The 19,628-nt window shown below is 40.5% G+C and overlaps 1 protein-coding gene across 1 annotated transcript in view; it reads right to left on the bottom strand.

Annotated features, from left to right (window-relative positions):
* PHIP (pleckstrin homology domain interacting protein) overlaps positions 1–19,628 on the bottom strand; it is a gene marked incomplete in the record, with an annotated part of 1,163,892 nt that overhangs the window by 63,113 nt on the left and 1,081,151 nt on the right. The window contains 1 exon segment of the mRNA XM_053710468.1: positions 17,844–18,109. Coding sequence (XP_053566443.1) covers positions 17,844–18,109 — 266 coding nt within the window.

Genomic DNA, 19,628 nt, shown 5'->3' on the forward strand with positions numbered 1-19,628 from the left:
AAAACCACCATAAAAAGGGTGGGTCTCATGGACTCTTGCCAATATGAAAGAAATGAATTTATCAGGTAAATTCTTACATAAATTATGTTTTCTTTCATGTAATTGGCAAAAGTCCATGAGCTAGTGACGTATGGGATAGCAATACCCAAGATGTGGAACTCCACGCAAGAGTCACTAGAGAGGGAGGGATAAAAAATAAAGACAGCCAATTCCGCTGACAAAAATTAATCCACAACCCAAATCATAAATTTAATCTCATAACTGAAAAGAAAAAAACTTAAATCATAAGCAGAAAAATCAAACTGAAACAGCTGCCTGAAGAACTTTTCTACCAAAAACTACTTCCAAAAAAGCAAAAACATCAAAATGGTAGAATTTAGTAAAAATATGCAAAGAAGACCAAGTTGCTGCTTTGCAAATCTGATCAACTGAAGCTTTATTCTTAAAAGTCCAGGAAGTGGAAACTGACCTAGTATAATGAGCTGTAATTCTCTGAGGCGGGGTTTTACCCGACTCCAAATAATCTTGATGAATCAAAAGCTTTAACCAAGATGCCAAAGAAACGGCAGAAGCCTTCTGACCTTTCCTGGAACCAGAAAAGATAACAAATAGACTAGAAGTCTTCCTGAAAACGTAGCTTCAACATAATAGATTCACAAGAAAGAGCAGATAATTCAGAAACTGTTCTAGCAGAAGAAATGGCCAAAAGGAACAACACTTTCCAAGAAAGCAATTTAATGTCCAAAGAATGCATAGGCTCAAACGGAGGAGCCTGTAAAGCCTTCAAAACCAAATTAAGACTCCAAGGAGGAGAGATTGATTTAATGACAGGCTTGATACGAACCAAAGCCTGTACAAAACAATGAATATCAGGGAGTTTAGCAATTTTTCTGTGGAATAAAACAGAAAGAGCAGAGATTTGTCCTTTCAAGGAACTTGCAGACAAACCTTTATCCAAACCATCCTGAAGAAACTGTAAAATTCTAGGAAGTCTAAAAGAATGCCAAGAAAATTTATGAGAAGAACACCATGAAATGTAGGTCTTCCAAACTCGATAATAAATCTTTCTAGAAACAGATTTACGAGCCTGTAACATAGTATTAAACACTGAGTCAGAGAAACTCTATGACTAAGCACTAGGCGTTCAATTTCCATACCTTCAAATTTAATGATATGAGAACCTGATGGAAAAACGGACCTTGAGATAGAAGGTCTGGCCTTAATGGAAGAGGCCAAGGTTGGCAACTGGACATCCGAACAAGATCCCCATACCAAAACCTGTGAGACCATGCTGGAGCCACCAGCAGCACAAACGATTGCTCCATGATGATTTTGGAGATCACTCTTGGAAGAAGAACTAGAGGCGGAAAAATATAAGCAGGTTGATAACCCCAAGGAAGTGTCAATGCATCCACTGCTTCCGCCTGAAGATCCCTGGACCTGGAAGGGTACCTGGGAAGTTTCTTGTTTAGATGAGATGCCATCAGATCTATTTCTGGAAGCCCCCACATCTGAACAATTTGAGAAAACACATCTGGGTGAAGAGACCACTCTCCCGGATGTAAAGTTTGATGACTGAGATAATCCGCTTGCCAATTGTCTATACCTGGGATATGGACAGCAGAAATTAGATAGGAGCTGGATTCCGCCCAAACAAGTATTCGAGATACTTCTTTCATAGCCTGAGGACTGTGAGTCCTACCCTGATGATTGACATACACCACAGTTGTGACATTGTCTGTCTGGAAACAAATGAACGGTTCTCTCTTCAAGAGAGGCCAAAACTGAAGAGCTCTGAGAATCGCACGGAGTTCCAAAATACTGATTGGTAATCTCGCCTCTTGAGATTTCCAAACCCCTTGTGCTGTCAGAGATCCCCAAACAGCTCCGCAACCTGAAAGACTCGCATCTGTTGTGATCACAGTCCAGGTTGGACGAACAAAAGAGACCCCTAGAATTATACAATGGTGATCTAACCACCAAGTCAGAGAAAGTCGAGTATTGGGATTTAAGAATATTAATTGTGATATCCTTGTATAATCCCTGCACCATTGATTCAGCATACAAAGCTGGAGAGATCTCATATGAAAACGAGCAAAAGGGATTGCGTCCGATGCTGCAGTCATGAGACCTAAAACTTCCATGCACATAGCTACTGAAGGGAATGACTGAGACTGAAGGTTCCGACAGGCTGAAACCAATTTTAAACGTCTCTTGTCTGTCAGAGACAAAGTCATGGAAAACATAAAAAGGTTACCCTTGACTGAGGAATCAAAGAAATTTTTGGTAAATTGATCCTCCAACCATGTCTTTGAAGAAACAACATTAGTTGATTTGTGTGAGATTCTGCAGAACGTAAAGACTGAGCTAGTACCAAGATATCGTCCAAATAAGGAAACACCGCAATACCCCGCTCTCTGATTACAGAGCAACAAATTGGTAATGCTTGTCTTGAAAAGAGAATCTCAGGAACTGATAATGATCTGGATGAATCGGAATATGAAGATATGCATCCTGTAAGTCTATTGTGGACATATAATGCCCTTGCTGAATAAAAGGCAGAATAGTCCTTTAAGTCACCATTTTGAATGTTGGTACTCTTGCATAACGATTCAAGATCTTTAGATCCAGAACTGGTCTGAATGAATTTTCTTTCTTTGCGACAATGAATAGATTTAAATAAAACCCCAGACCCTGTTCCTGAAACAGAACCGGCATGATTACCCCTGATAACTCCAGGTCTGAAACACACTTCAGGAAAGCCTGGGCTTTCTCTGGGTTCACTGGAATGCGTTAGAGAAAAAACCTTCTCACAGGTGGTCTTACTCTGAAACCTATTCTGTACCCCTGAGAGACAATGCTCTGAATCCAATGATTTTGGACTGAATTGATCCAAACATCTTTGAAAAATTTTAATCTGCCCCCTACCAGCTGAGCTGGAATGAGGGCCGCACCCTCATGCTGACTTGGGGGCTGGTTTAGATCTCTTAAATGGCTTGGATTTATTCCAAATCGAGGAAGGCTTCCAATTGGAAACAGATTCCTTAGGGGAAGGATTAGATTTCTGTTCTTTATTAAGTCGAAAGGAACGAAAACGGTTAGAAGCTTTAAATTTACCCTTAAACTTTTTATCCTGAGGCAAAAAAGCTCCCTTCCCCCCAGTGACAGTTGAAATTATTGAATCCAACTGAGAACCAAATAATTTATTACCTTGGAAAGAAAGAGATGGCAATGTCGATTTAGAAGTCATATCAGCATATCAAGATTTAAGCCATAAAGCTCTTCTAGCTCAAATAGCTAAAGACATATATATCTAACATCAATTCTGATGATATAAAAAATGGCATCACAAATGAAATTATTAGCATGTTGAATTAATTTAACAATGCTAGACACATTATGATCCGATACTTGTTGAGCTAAAGTTTCCAACCAAAAAGTTGAAGCAGCTGCAACATGAGACAAAGAAATGGCAGGCCTAAGAAGATGACCTGAACATAAATAAGCCTTCCTTAGATAAGATTCAAGTTTCCTATCTAAAGGATCTTTAAAAGAAGTACTATCTTCCGTAGGAATAGTAGCAAGAGTAGAGATATAGCCCCAACTTTGGGGATCTTTTCCCAAAACTCTAATCTAACTGCTGGCAAAGGATACAATTTTTAAAACCTTAAAGAAGGAATAAAAGAAGTACCAGGCCTATTCCATTCCTTAGAAATCATATCTGAAATAGCATCAGGAACTGGAAAAACCTCTGGAATAACTACAGGAGGTTTATAAACAGAATTTAAACGTTTACTAGTTTTAATACCAAGAGGACTAGTCTCCCCCATATCTAATGTAATCAACACTTTTTTTAATAAAGAACGAATATACTCCATTTTAAATAAATAAGAGGATTTGTCAGTGTCAATATCTAAGGCAGGATCCTCCGAATCAGATAGATCCTCATCAGAGATAGATAAATCAGTATGTTGTCGGACATTTGAAATTTCATCAACTCTATGAGAAGTTTTAAAAGACCTTTTACGTTTATTAGAAGCCGGAATGGCAGACAAAGCCTTCTGAATGGAATCAGAAATAAATTCTCTTAAATTTACAGGAATATCCTGAGTTTTAGATGTTGATGGACTAGCAACAGGTAATGAACTATTACTGATGGAAACATTATCTGCATGTAAAAGTTTATCATGACAACTATTACAAACCACAGCTGGAGGTATAGTCTACACAAGTTTACAACAAATGCACTTAGCTTTAGTAGAACCGATATCAGGCAGCAGGATTCCAGCAGTAGATTCTGAGACAGGATCAGATTGAGACATCTTGCAGAATGTAAGAGAAAAAACATATAAAGCAAAATGATCAATTTCCTTATATGACAGTTTCAGGAATAGGAAAAAATGCAAACAGCATAGCCCTCTTACATAGAAAAAAGGCCAAAGGCAAAAGAAATGGGGTCTTAAATAATGAAAATGTTTGGCGCCAAGTATGAAGCACCAAAAACATAAAAATATTTTTTAGCACCAAAAACGTCCGGAAACGAAACACTAGCGTCATAGATGACGCAACTTCATAGATGACGCAACCTCGTGAAGGACTCGGCACCAACTAAGACCCCGGAAATTACGAATTTGCGTCAACGGAAGTAACTTTTGCGCCAAAAAAATCTTGCACCAAGAATGATGCAATAAATATTAGCATTCTGTGCCCTAGCGAGCCTAATACAGCCCGCAATTTAGAAAAAGAGTCAATTTGAAAAAGACTAAATCCCTGGTAAGAAAACATTTTTTTCTTAAAATGCATTTCCCAGATATGAAACTGACAGTATGCAAAAAGGAAATATACTGAAAACCTGAATCATGGCAAATATAAGTACATACATATATTTAGAACTTTATATAAAGTGCCAAACCATAGCTGAGAGTGTCTTAAGTAAATGAAACATACTTACCAAAAGACACCCATCCACATATAGCAGATAGCCAAACCAGTACTGAAACAGTTATCAGTAGAGCTAATGGAATATGAGAGTATATCGTCGATCTGAAATGGGAGGTAGGAGATGAATCTCTACGACCAATAACAGAGAACCCATGAAATAGACCCCCGTTAGGAAAATCATTGCATTCAATAGGTGATACTCCCTTCACATCCCTCTGACATTCACTGTACTCTGAGAGGAATCGGGCTTCAAAAAAGCTGAGAAACGCATATCAACGTAGAAATCTTAGCACAAACTTACTTCACCACCTCCATAGGAGGCAAAGTTTGTAAAACTGAATTGTGGGTGTGGTGAGGGGTGTGTTTGTGGGCATTTTGAAGTTTGGGAAGCTTTGCCCTTCCTGTTGGGATTGTGTGTCCCCATACGTCACTAGCTCATGGACTCTTGACAATTACATGAAAGACATGCTGTATCTGAATCATGAAAGTTTAATACGGATTGAATTGCTTATTGCTGCCTTGGATGATCAATGATTTATATCTATATGAGTTGAGGGGAAAACCAGCTAGAGCATAGATGTCTGGCTTGGAGGGGCGTGGCTAGGTTGGAGGGGGCTGGGCTGCTCTATACAAATTTCCAGGGCCGGTCTGATTTCCCAGTCCGGCCCTGATAAAGATGTCCCCTGGCTATGATGTACCGGTTAAAGAAATGTACCTACTAATACCTGGTGGGCTATTTGAATGCAACATGTGAAAAGGTACTTACCTGAAACTGCACTCACCTCTACTGTGCTTACTTTCATGTAGCAGCCTTTCTGTAGAATGTCTGCATCCAGTAGAGAGCCCATCCAGTACTGTGCACGTCACAGCAGAGGATCACTGTAAGCAGTATATCAACAACCCAAAAGGAGGTGGCTAGGGAACCAATCCCTGCGACACCTGTGGCAGGCTTATGACTAACTACTCATGGGAGTAATTGTGTCAACCTTCCCTCTGCACATAAATGTCTATGAATATGCTCAAGCTTGAAATTAAAGTATACCCTGCCATTGCTTCAGGGGGAGGGTCCTGGGTTTCTGAAAATCCAGCTTCAGAAGTGGAACCTTTGGATTTAAATGTACCCAGTTTTTCTGTAGGGAATTTAGAAGGGTTGCTCCGAATAGATGTCCCTTTTGAGCTAAAGGCCTCTGAAGGATCATTTTCTGCCCCTTGTATGGTTTTTGTTTGACTGTTAGAGACATGATACTTATTCAAACCTGAGTGGATATACCCCTGAATGTGGAAACACTCTTAAATGTAGTCACCAATCAAAGCACTACCCAGAGTGCTGAACCAAAAATGGGCAAGCTCCTAAGCTGACATTGCAGTTTTTGAAATAAAGATACCAAGAGAATGAAGACAAATTGATGATAAGAGTAAATTAGAATGTTGCTTTAAATTGCATGCTCTATCTGAATCATGAAATACAAATTTGGGTTTAATATCCTTTAAAGGGAAATTAAGCAATAAAACATAAATTATGACTTACCAGATAATTTCCTTTCCTTCGATACAGGGAGAGTCCACAGCTGTATTCATTACTTGTGGGAAATACAGAACCTGGCCACCAGGAAGAGGCAAAGACACCACAGCCAAAGGCTTAAATACCTCCCCCACTTCCCTCATCCCTCCAGTCATTCTGCAGAGGGAACAAGGAACAGTAGGAGAAATATCAGGGTGAAAAAGGTGCCAGAAGAAAAACAACTAAATTTAGGGCCGCCTACCAGAGAGCACGGGCAGGAGGGTACAAATAAGAGGCGGCCCAACCTGAAGGTACCACAGCCTGCAAAAAAAAAACAAATTCCGAAGACTTCCTTGACAGAAGCAAAAAATAAAAAGATAAGAAAGTTAGGAGGACCAAGTAGCCGCCCAACAATCAGAACCATAGGATCTCATGTCAGAGACCCAAAAAGATGTCACTGTACTTGAAATGAGCCATTAACCCCTGAGGAGACTTGTGTCCCGCTGACTCTATAAGCTAAGCGAACATGCTCCTCAACCAGAAAAACAAGGAATTGGACAAGGCTTCCTGCGCCTTACACTTCCCAGAATAGACACAAACAAGGAAGAGGTTTGACAAAAACTCATTTGCAGCCTGAAGATAGAACTTCAAGGCCCGAACCACATCCAAGTTATGAAATAACCACTCCATCGAAGGAGGAGGATTAGGACACAAGGAAGGAACAACAATCTCCTGATTGATGTTGCGATCTAAAACAACCATAGGAAGAAAACCTAACCCAGAGAGAACAGCCTTGGCCGCATGAAAAACTAGTTAAGGGACATTACATTGCAAGACATCCATGAGCTGAAGCAATAGTCAGTAGAAAAAAAGGAACCTTCCAAGACAGAAAATCTTAATGTCAACTCTATGCAACTCTATGCATAAGCCCAAACGGGGCCTTCTGCAAAACTTAGAACAAAATGTAAACTCCAAGGAGGAGCACTAGATCTAAACACAGGCCTGATCTATTCAAAGCCTGAACAAGATTGGACATCTGGAGGCTCTGTGAGCAGTAAAACAGATATGGCTGAAATCTGTCCCCTAAGGGAGGTACATTTTTTAGCACCTGGTATTCCCAGGCGGTCTCCCATCCAAGAACTAACCAGGCCCGGCCTTGCTTAGCTTCTGAGATCAGGCGCATTCAGGGTGGTGTGGCTGTAGGCCGCAAGATCTCAGGATTAAAAGAAAGTTGCCACAGTAGGATTCAACGCTAAGCCTTCAGCTTGCTAGGCAGGGTAGAGAAAAATCCCTGTCCCTAAGACAAAACAGCATCCAGATCCACCCTGGTTTCGACATCAGCAACTCAGGTCTAGATCCAACTCTGAGGATCAAAAAGACACGAGAAAGTCCCTAAAAGTCTATTAGCAAGCGAAGGTAAGAAACCCAGAAAGGATCCCCCTATAAATGATCAAAATCCTCCATAATGCCTCTATATCAAATTATAGAAAGGAAAAACAACTGGCACCTTATACCCCCAATGGCTGGGGCACTCACCACCTTCTATGACCTAGACAGACAGAGAAGAAGCTCCTCTCTGCAGACATCCAGTCAGGAATCAGAAACAGTGAAAAAAAACGTGACCATTCCCGGTCACATGGTGCTCATGCAGGACCTGCCCCTGCTAAGGAAAAATAATAATATAAGAAACTGCGCAGCTCTCAAAATGAAAATAACCTGTACGTTCCGTATCAGCCTAAGAGCCCAAACGTTCTTACACATAAGCAGTCGAAATCACAAAACAAATATGATTAAAAACCCCCACTGTTCAATAATCCCCTTTGATTCCATAAAGATAAAGGAGTCCCACTGTGAGCCTGTCTTCTATTGTTAACATGTGTGTAAAATAATGAAGCGATCTTACCCGAATCTATGCCGTGGAACAGTGGTAGCAGGGCCTCTGACATGGACTGGAGTGAAGAAAAGCAGGCAGCGAAACTCGTCAATGCTGATTGCTTAAGGAGCTGTTAATATGAGTCTGGATGGGTTCGCAGAAAGACTCTTACTGCACCTCCAGACTCTAACTTTCATAAATGCTCTCACTGAGAGGCTGACAAGACTACTTAAAACTCCAGTCCCATCTCGAAGGGTACAACCCTCTATAAGGAACTACTCCGAAATCTTCTGACAATTCTCTGCCAACCTCGTGTGACGAAAGGCAAAGAATTACTGGGGGATGAGGGAAGTAGGGGAAGTATTTAAGCCTTTGGCTGGGGTGTCTTTGTCTCCTCCTGGTGGCCAGGTTCTGTATTTCCTACAAGTAATGAATGCAGCTGTGGACTCTCCCTGTATTTAGAAGGAAATAAATACTAGATAGAATTATGCATTCAAAGAAATGTTTAGTCTGAGAATAACATTTTTTTGTTGTTAAAATGTTTTTTTTTTTTTACAAGTTTTTCATTCAACACAATCAATTTATCAGCAAACATTGCCTTTTTAAGATTATCATTATTGACTGTTACAAATTACAAAACACAAGATGGAATATAGTAACAGAAGTTCACATATACATTTCTTGTGTTATTCTCATAGGTCTAATTATGCCTACATATATTTCTTTACATCCTGGGCTCAGCAGTTTGAACATGTCTCTGCTGTTTGGCCTCATAGTGCATAATATATGGTTCCCAAAGATCCAGGAGGTTCCCAAAGATCCAGGAACCGGTCCTTGGAATTTAAGATAGTTGCAGTATCATTGTGCATATGATAATGATACTCAATCTGTTTCAGTATGTATTATTATTTTTGGCGGTTCTATCCTACAGAATCTAGTAGGGTAATAGTACCAGCCGAAAACTACTTTCAAATAGTTTTCTTTCATTGATGCATTTGCAGTGAAAGAAGAGCCTCTATATAGATTTTCTACCCAGTCTTCAGAGTTCCAGGTTTTGCCTAATTCTCTCTCCCATCTAAGCATTACTGATGTTTTACCATCTGTATGAGTATTACCAGACTATTATATATAATTTGGAAATCATGCCTTTCACAGGTGATTGAGATAAACATAGTAGCTCAAACTGTGTGTTTGTTTAAGGTGCCTTTACCGCCAATATTTTGCGAGCCCTTGATTTCAGCTGTAGATAGTGGTACCATGAATTTTGTTCCACATCTCCTCACTCCTGGTACTGGGTATATGTGATAATTCTATTGTTCCGCAGTATGTCTGCGATTCTGTATAACCCTTTGTTTGCCCATTTTTTTGTACCTGTTCTGTAATAGTAGTGTTAAGAATCACTAAAGGTATATCTTGGACCTCTCGCTAATTAGTGGGTATTTGTTAATGTGTCCCAAATGAACATGGTGTGTGAAATTGATGAGAATTTTTCCCCTGAGGGGGTCTGTGTTGTTTTGGCATCCATAAAATTCTATAGATCTGTTCAATGTCCATCATATCAGATTTAAGCTTTACCCACTGGCCTCTATTTAACAAAGTCTGGCGGACCTGATCATAATAGACCTTGCTGAATGCGCGGCCAATGGGCCCGCCAGCAGGGGGTGTCAATCAACCCGATCATACTCGATCGGGTTGAATTCCGGTGATGTCTGTCCGCCTGCTGTTTCTGGCGAGTCTGAAGATTCGTTAGAAACAGGGGCCCACAAGCTCACTACGGAGCTTGTTAAATGGGCGCCACTGTGTCAAATTATCCACTTTGTACCAATGGGTTGTTTGCACTAATCTAGCTGCGTGATAATACGAAATTAACTGTGGGACCCCCACCCCTCCCCTACTTCTGTGTGTAAGCATGATTTTTTTGTTTATTCTTCCTCTCTTTCACTGCCAAATAAAGTTTAAAATGTCTTTTTGTAGCTTGTGGAGTTCGGAAATTGGTATGGAAACTGGAAGGGATCGAAAGAGGTAAAGTAGTTTTGGTAAGATTGTCATTTTCGTGGTTACAATTCTGACATAAAGGGATATTTTATATTTTGTCCATCTAGTCATAAGTTTTCTAAGTTCAGCGAATAGGGGGACATAATTTGCCTGATAAAGGTGATTAACATTTGGCGTTAAATTTATACCCATGTATTTCAGGGATTTCTTTGGCCAGGAAAAATTTAATTCAAGTAATTGTTTTGCTGGCAGAGGGATAAGTACACTGATTGCTTTGCATTTCTCTTTGTTCACTTTATATGCGGATAATTTGCCGAAGTCCTGCAATATAGCATATAAGGGGTGAAGTGGCAGTAATGGTTTAGGTTAGAGATAGGATTATATCGTCTGCGAATAATGCTATATGCATAGCGAATAAGGCTCTATGCATAGCGCAAAGTAGGGGAGATAGAGGACACCCTTGCCTTGTGCCATTTCTAATCTGTATGGGCTTAGATTGGTATCCCAATAGTCTCACAAAAGCCTCAGGTCTAGAGTATATAGATTTCAGCGCATCATGGAAAGCTCTCCTTTAATGCCATTTTTATACAAAATAGCATAGCATACCCTCAAGGATAATAATATAATTAAAAAGTTTACTAGCTGCGGTGTAATGGCCCTCTGTAAATCTTTATAAAAGTAACCTGTGTATCCGTCAGGTCCTGGGGCCTTAGATCTCTTAAGTTCTTTAATAACTGTTGCAACTTCTTGTGCTGTTATTGGGGCATTCAATTTACTCAAATCTTCTTCTGAGATAGAATTAAGTGTGCTAAATTTTCCGTTTTATCCTGAGCTACATTCAGGGGATTTAGATTATAGAGTGACGTGTAGTAGTCAGCAAAAATATTCGCTATTTGTTGGGGGTCATTAGTGTGCACACCATTTGGGAGTTGAATTTGAGGCACTGTGATAGCCCTAGTGATATCTTTTAATTTATTGGCTAACATTTTGTCAGGTTTGTTACTGTATAAATAGTATTGAGAGTCATTGGCTTTAATTGAGTTTATTGCTTCTATATTCATAAGTTGGTTAAGTTTCTCATTTTTATCTCTCAATTTGTTTCTTACCGATTTTTTTGGGTTTTGTATAAATTGTTCCCTCAGCATTTGTATTTCCGTTCTTAAATTTGACAATTTGGCTTGTTTTACCTTTTAAGTCTTACTAGCCTCTAATATCAGTATTCCCCTGATGTATGCTTTCAGGGAGTCCCACAGGTAAATTGGAATGGAAGTTGACCCTTCATTTAGTGTAGCAAATTCCTCAATGCTTTGTTGTAACCTTTGTAACAAAAGAGTATTGCATAATAAGCTAGGGTGTAGATACCACAATCTCACTCGCTGTGTATTTATTGTCCCATGAAGTGTGATTTCTGTTATAGAATGATCAGACCAGGCACAGTTGATGATATTTGCTGATTCTACTAGTGGGAACATTATCTAGCTAGTGAGTAGGTAATCTATTATAGAGTGGGTGCCATGTGCAGCTGAGTAGTAAGTGTAGTCACGTTCCCCTCTGTACAATCTACAGGGTTATGGTCTATGACAAAGACCCTCAAGATACGTGGTGAGCTATTTCAACAATCTACAGGGTTATGGTCTATGACAAAGTCCCTCAAGATACGTGGTGAGCTATTTCCGTCTTTTGTGGATCTATCTATTTTATCATCAAATGTCATATTAAAATCCCCTTCAATTATGGTTTTGTACCTTTTCGATAGTGTTAGTTGCTTGCTAAGGTTAGTAAGATAAGGTCCTTGATGGTCATTTGTTGCATATACGTTAACTAACATCACTGGTGTGTTAAGTATTAACACTTTAACTATGATAAATCTGCCCAATCTATCTCTAATTATTTCTTATTCCTTAAAATTTAGAGACATGTGCAGTAATATGGAGACCCCACCTTTTTTCATTGTGCTTGTAGTGTAGTATTGAATGGGGTATAATTTATCCCAATACTTGGGGGTGTATTGTTTTGTAAAGTGAGTCTCTTGCATCATTATTATCTGTGCCTTTAATGATTTATATTCTGTAATGGCTTTTTTCAGTTTGAGGTCAGAGTTTAGGCCTCTGACATTATGGGATATTACTTTTATGGTCATAGAGATTATCTATCTTTCTTATCAATATCTCCTCACATCGAGAGGTTAATCTAAGGATTTCATAGAGTGAAAGGCATGTATAGGGGTAGGGCTTCTTGTTTATGTATGCACACTTTATTGGATTGCATATCAACCATTTCCCTACTTCAAATACGTTAACTATAGTCTTAGTAATTATGCTGGTTGGGCAAGCTACTAGGTGACAAATTGAAGTTTTTTTTAAAAACAAACAACAATAAACATATTGTAACATAACTTGAACAACAATAATTTACCTTTTGTGTAGGAATTTTCTTAGTCAAACATTTTCAACAAACTGAGTTGCAACTTTGATTTGAAACAGTAAACCATCAGGGATGGAGGGGGGGGGGGGCAGAAGACGGGTGGGGGTGTAGGGAGGGGGGAAGGGCGGGGAATGGGTTGGCAGAGGTAGGGAATTAAGGGTGAGGAAATTTCAATGATGTAAGAAACTCCAACTGAGCTAGTGTAACTTTATACTCAACATTTCTGCTTTAGCAGGTAATACCCCTGTTGGGGAAACTTTTAGTTTCTAAAAGTGTGGCGTAATGTCCAACAGTATAATCTTGCGATTGCTGTGTTCAAGTAATCGGTCCATCCTCCACACTTGTGTTGCTAGATTCAGAAGGTGTTTTAGAGCCTTGTTTTGCTTTTTTCGATTTTCCAACCGAAGACCAGTCACATTTGATTGACTTCCTCTGGGGTTGCTGGTGATGCCGGTGTGTTTGAGTCACCCTTGGAGATTCCCAGGCGAGTTAGGAGTGTTTCCCCTTCTTCCACAGTTGAGCATATGTAGGTGCTGCCCATAAAGGCAAAGAGCAGCTTAAAAGGAAAGCTCCATCTGTATTTAATTTTAGCCTTGATGAGGGCTTGTATCACTGGTTTCATCTCTCTTCTTTTAGGGTGGTTAGGGAAAGATCAGTAGCTGTATTGGGTGGTTTTCAAAGCACAAATTATGAGATGATCTGGCTGCTTTGAGAATGGCTTCCTTTACATGGTAATAATGTAGTTTTACAATTATATCTCTTGCCTTGGATTGTGAGGGTTTGGTCAGGGCTCTATGTACCCTATCCATCAGCAGCATTTCGATCTCCAACTCAGGTAATTGATGAAAAAGTTCTGGGAGATTTCTGATGCGTATGTTTTCTAGGTTTTCAATTTAAGCTTCTAGATTTTTTTATGGAGTCCGATTGTTCCTGCAGTTTCTGTTGCATATGTGGAATTTCCTCTGATATATCATCTAGTTTCTGCTCTATTTCTGATGTTTGTCCTCCGATGTCCCTGTCGTCTTGTTTAAGATCGAGAAGTTCCACTTTGAGTTCCTCTTGAAATAGCACTTTAATTTGTGATAACAGTTCAGTATTAGGTGGATCAATCTGGGCCTCCATTAGTACCGTTGTTGGGCTCTCTGAGGATGTCTCTTTGGCTGTTATGTTATGCTCACGTGCCTTCTGTTTCATTTATGATCTGGAGAGGCAGTCCTTTATGGTTTGGGTTTTGTTTTTCATCTCTGCTTGTCTATTGACTTGTGCTGTGTATTATCTTTAAAGTAAATCTTCCTTTGTTGTTATTGCTCAGAAGGGGTGAAATGGCTTAAAGGATTATGATGTCTTCCACCTTGAGGTACTAAAGTATGGTTCAAATAGCGTAATTACTTTGTCATGTTTGACTTTAAAATCTTAGTGGGCTATTAGTGCCATTATGCACCACACTTAGCTATTCCCGGGCGACAGGGACTAAGGATTCAGGTATTGTGAGATATTATTGACTCCTCCTTTCTTCTACTCTGACAGGTCTCACTACCGAATGATGTCAGTATCCAGCAGCGGTCAGATGGAGATTGGTGTTTAGAGAGGAGCGTGAACCCCAAAAAGCGCTACTCCCCAAGGAAGTTATCCTCACGGGATAATGACGGGAAAAGGAGTGTGGGATATGACCTGCTACCACCCAGGATAGCAGGAAAGGGGAGGGGGGAAAAGAGTGTCCCACCTATCCCCAAGTTACCAAGATTTATGGAGATAGGACAGCCACCTTTATGTACTGTCCCCTTTAGAGTATCTGATTAGTAGAGAGCCCCTTTCACAGAGTTGGTGCTTTGAAAGCAGTGAGAATGACCAGCTTATGGTGATTATAGTGCTTCTCAAATCTTGCTCCCTTTACATGGGGCTCTGTGTCTACCCTTTGCAACAGAACTGGGTGTGATTGGAGGTTTCAGTACTGTAAGGATTCTGCAAAAAGGGTATTGTAATCTTTATTTCTGAGATGTCACAGGGCAAGCTGGCCTGTTTGTGTGTCTCTATTTATATTGGCTGCGCTGTGTAATCAGAGCGTGGTAGCTTTTTTTTTATGGCGGATCAGTCTCTCAGTAACTGCAAAGCAAGCCGTTATCATAGAGCTAGCTTTTAGTGTAGTAGGTGTCTGCTTCCTTGCTAAGTGCTTATTGGTATCCTGCTAATTTTTCTAAAGTCTTCCCTGTCCTTGTGAGGAGGTTTGGTGGCGTAGTCAGAGCCTGGGGATCAAGTACTGAATAATGGCAGTTTGTGCCAGAAAGCGTGTCTGTGCTCTGCAGGATGTATGTCAGCAGTCACTAGGAGCCGTCTGCCCCCTCCCTCCTGGGCCCGGTGTCTGTGTAGGGTTTTGCTTAGTGTCTGTGTGCTGCGGGTGTGCAGCGTGCTCTCCAGGCAGTCTTACCCTCAAGCCTCGCCAACCTCACTGATCCTTCGACTCCTCACTACCGCTGCGGCCATTCACTGCTATAATCTTCGTTGCGGGCAGGATGGCGTGCTTGTAGAATCTTAGGTGAGCGAGTCCTTTACTCTCCGGGCCAGATCCCCGGCCCCCTGGAGCAGTGTGCTATAATGCCTTACTTAATTGGGCTGGTCGGGTTCTCTCCCGGTGGATTGCGGGCTCCTCAGCTAGGCCTTCCCTGCCTCCTCTTGAGTCGCAACCCTGCCGGTTATTACAGTCTATGCCCTAGTGTATACTTAAAGCTCACTCCTTTAACCGTTATATTTGTTTTAAGGCACTTTGGTCAAGATTTGTGGACTTTTGAGGCAGTTTGGATATAAGTTACAGCGGAGCTCTCAAAATGTGCGTTCGTTGCGACCGGCAGTTAACTCCAGCTCTTGGTATAGGGTCTTACCCCCTCCGGCACCTGCATAAGCGATAGTGAAGCAATGACCTCCTGCTGTGCTTGAATCTAGATAAAGGTAGAGCGTGTGCTCAACCCCCTACCAAGGCTCGCTGAAATAATTCCCCCTCCAGGCGCTGAACTTTCAAGCCCTGGTATCTCCTTAGCGCTCCTAACGGAGTGGAGTGAGAAGAGGAAATTTTAAAGGGCACTACAATAAAGTGCAAAAATGTAGTAAAACACCTAAAAGCATCCCGTTTTGTTTTCCAGCTACAACCCCCCATAGCATTGCATAATACCTGAAGGGAAGTGAATAAAGCAATGTGCTGCACATTAACCCCACGTGCACAAACAGTCAGCAAAGTAATAGACCTGTAATGCGCAGCACTCAATGTTAAATGACTATATACACTGAGTTATGTACTTACATGTAGCCTGTGGGCTGTGTGAGCCATGCAGCATACTTACCCACAGAATGCTCACGCTACTGTTCTTACCAAAGTTAGTCCTATGGATGCAGTAGAAAGCCCATCCTGTACTGAAACTAACAGTAAAAGGATATACTGAGGGAGTAAACCTCATGGCCAAGCAGGAGGCAGCTAAAGGAATTATTCCAGTGAAACTTGTGGCAGGCTTGTGACCACAACTCCCCCGAGATTTACATTATACAGCCAGTACTCTCCTATGTCTCTCTCTTCCAAGAACCATCAATTGAGTAAAATTTGGGGATCAATATCCCTGTAAATGTTCAATAACCTTTAACATCTCTATCCTTGCCTTCTCCTTAACGAGGCAAAGAACTACTGGGAGGAGAAGCAAAGGAGGGATTCTAAAACCTCTGGTGTAGGGTGCCTGCCTCCTCCTGGTAGCCAGGAAATGACCCACCACTTTGGAATTCCCATAATGCAGAGTAAATTTAGCACCGCTCCCTGAATCTTACCACATTAGTTAACCCCTTCATACTCCCCACAAAGTCCCCAAGACTGACAAGTGCATAAAAATTGATAAAAAAAAGGAGGCGGGAATGGGAAAAAACTGTTGAGAGCCATATACAGACTGAATCTATATGCATAAGTGATGGTTATACTGCCACGAAAAAAGGGATACTAGCCCAGGGATGTAAGTTCTAACAACTGCTAGATAACGTGCCATAATTTCTAAAAAGGTGTATTTCATTCCCAGGCTACATAAAAATTTTAATGTATGCCCCTGTGAACTGCAGAAAGTAAGCATTTCTACGTACCTGCTAAAACCTTCCTCAATCTTGTACCGCAGTAGCAACAGACTATATTCACTAGAAGAGCTCATTCGAGGAAGGGTATGGGGGCAAACTGTGACGAATGCAGGATAGTGCAGGTATACAAAGAGCGCAGCATAGAAAAAGTATATTTTTTTTTTATTTCTACATTCAGCGGCACAGTGGAAGCACATTGAAGAGGTTGTCGGTAAGTATTGACTCTGCCACAAATCAGAGCTCTGATAGGGAGCATGCTTATAGGGAGAGAAGAAGGGAATAGGGAGAGGGTGAGAGATACAGATGTATGTTATGAATGTGGGATAGTGTAAAACATGCACCATTTGTCTTTGTAAACTGTCTTACATTTCAAATGATCTGTTAAGGGATAGCATATTGTAGACAAGGGTTATTCAGAGATAAATGTGCATTTTACCCAGGGGACTAATATCTGATAGAAGATTTTAACTTCCCATAGAACTCCTTCATTCCTCACTGTCTAGGAGGCACTTTGAGGGAACATGTGGGCCTTAGATTGAATAGAGAACTACTATCAATGACATGAACATCAGAGTACTTCATGTGTTTTATCTTCTCCTATGGATTCAAAGATGTAATTGAACAGGCTAGGGAAGTGCTAGGAATAAAAGGTGAAACAGAGTTTTAGAATCTAGGGGCGTCCTCCTGGCGGACAGGGAAAGGAATCCCACATGGTGATCTTGTGGACTCTCATCAAGTATATATTTTTGAAATGTGTTCATCAGCTACAAGTTAAAAACAAAATACTTATGTACAGATTATTCAAAATGATTGAACACCCCTGCTACATATGCGAGTGATGATTTATATATCACCAGATAATAGCTGAAAAACATGCATTTCCACAGTTGATAAAATATTTATTTTAATTCATGAAGAGTGAAAGTACTGAATCTGAACTCTCCTATGTGATTTGAACATATTTTGCTACATTCATAAGGTTGTGTAAGCTCTTTATCTATGGTGACATACCTGATTTTGTCAGCATCAAAGAATTATTATGTTTAGCAGACAAAGGCTTAAACGTTGAAGATGTAGATGGCTGGGAAGCAAGATTTGGCTCCCCCTGCCTCCTGTTACTTCTTGTGCGACCTAACGAAGTTAATTCTGCAACTTTGCCATTCATCTGAGCCGACGAGGCTTTATTTGCTGCTGAACGCAGAGGTGCTGATGCAGGGGTTACAACACTGTTTTCAGGCTTTTGTTGATGTTTTATGTACCTCCTCTTCCTTTCAGGGCTGAAAACACAAATTATCAAGTTTTAAATATAATTACAAGGATAACAAGGAGACTTTTTGTATGCCACTGGATCTAGTATACAAAGAAAAAAAGGAAATTTATGCTTACCTGATAAATTGATTTCTTCTACTATACGACGAGTCCACGGATTTCATCCTTACTTGTGGGATATTATCCTCCTGCTAACAGGAAGTGGCAAAGAGCACCACAGCAGAGCTGTATATATAGCTCCTCCCTTCCCCTCCACCCCCAGTCATTCGACCGAAGTTATAAGAAGAGAAAGGAAAAGCTCAAAGGTGCAGAGGTGACTGAAGTTATAAATAATAAAAAACAGAATCTGTCTAAATTTGACAGGGAGGGCCGTGGACTTGTCGTATCGTAGAAGAAATCAATTTATCAGGTAAGCATAAATTTCCTTTTCTTCTACAAGATACGACGAGTCCACGGATTTCATCCTTACTTGTGGGATACCACTACCAAAGCAACAGGACACGGATGAAAGGGAGGGACAAGACAGAGACCTAAACGGAAGGCACCCCTGCTTGAAGAACTTTCCTCCCAAAAACAGCCTCAGAAGAAGCAAAAGTATCAAATTTGTAAAATTTGTAAAAAGTATGAAGGGACGACCAAGTCGCAGCCTTACAAATCTGTTCAACAGATGCATTATTTTTAAAAGCCCCTGTGGAAGCCACAGCCCTAGTAGAATGAGCCGTAATTCTTTCAGGAGGCTGCTGTCCAGCAGTCTCATATGCCAGGCGGATGATACTTCTCAACCAAAAAGAAAGAGAGGTAGCCATAGCTTTCTGACCCCTACGCTTTCCAGAATAAACAATGAACAATGAAGATGATTGACAGAAATCCTTAGTTGCCTGTAAGTAAAACTTTAAGGCACGGACCACGTCCAAGTTATGTAACAGATGCTCCTTCTTGGAAGAAGGATTAGGACACAAAGAAGGAACAATAACTTCCTGATTAATATTTTTATTCGAAACAACCTTAGGAAGAAAACCAGGTTTGGTACGTAAAACCACCTTATCAGAATGACATATGAGATAAGGTGAATCACACTATAACGCTGAAAGCTCAGAAACTCTTCGAGCAGAAGAAATAGCAACCAAAAACAGAACTTTCCATGATAATAACTTTATATCTATAGAATGTAAAGGTTTAAACGGAAACCCTTGAAGAACTCGAAGAACTAAATTCAAACTCCAGGGAGGAGTAATTGGTCTAAATACAGGCTTAATTCTGGTTAGAGCCTGACAAAAAGACTGAACATCTGGCACATCTGCCAAACGTTTATGAAACAAAATTGACAATGCAGAAATTTGTCCCTTTAAGGAACTAGCTGATAGGCCTTTCTCCAATCCTTCTTGGAGAAAAGACAGAATCCTAGGAATCCTAACTTTACTCCATGAGTAGCCCTTGGATTCACACCAATAAAGATATTTACGCCATATCTTATGATAGATTTTTCTAGTGACAGGCTTTCTAGCCTGTATCAAAGTACTGATAACA

Source organism: Bombina bombina, chromosome 4 (assembly GCF_027579735.1).
Source record: "Bombina bombina isolate aBomBom1 chromosome 4, aBomBom1.pri, whole genome shotgun sequence".
Taxonomy (NCBI): domain Eukaryota; kingdom Metazoa; phylum Chordata; class Amphibia; order Anura; family Bombinatoridae; genus Bombina; species Bombina bombina.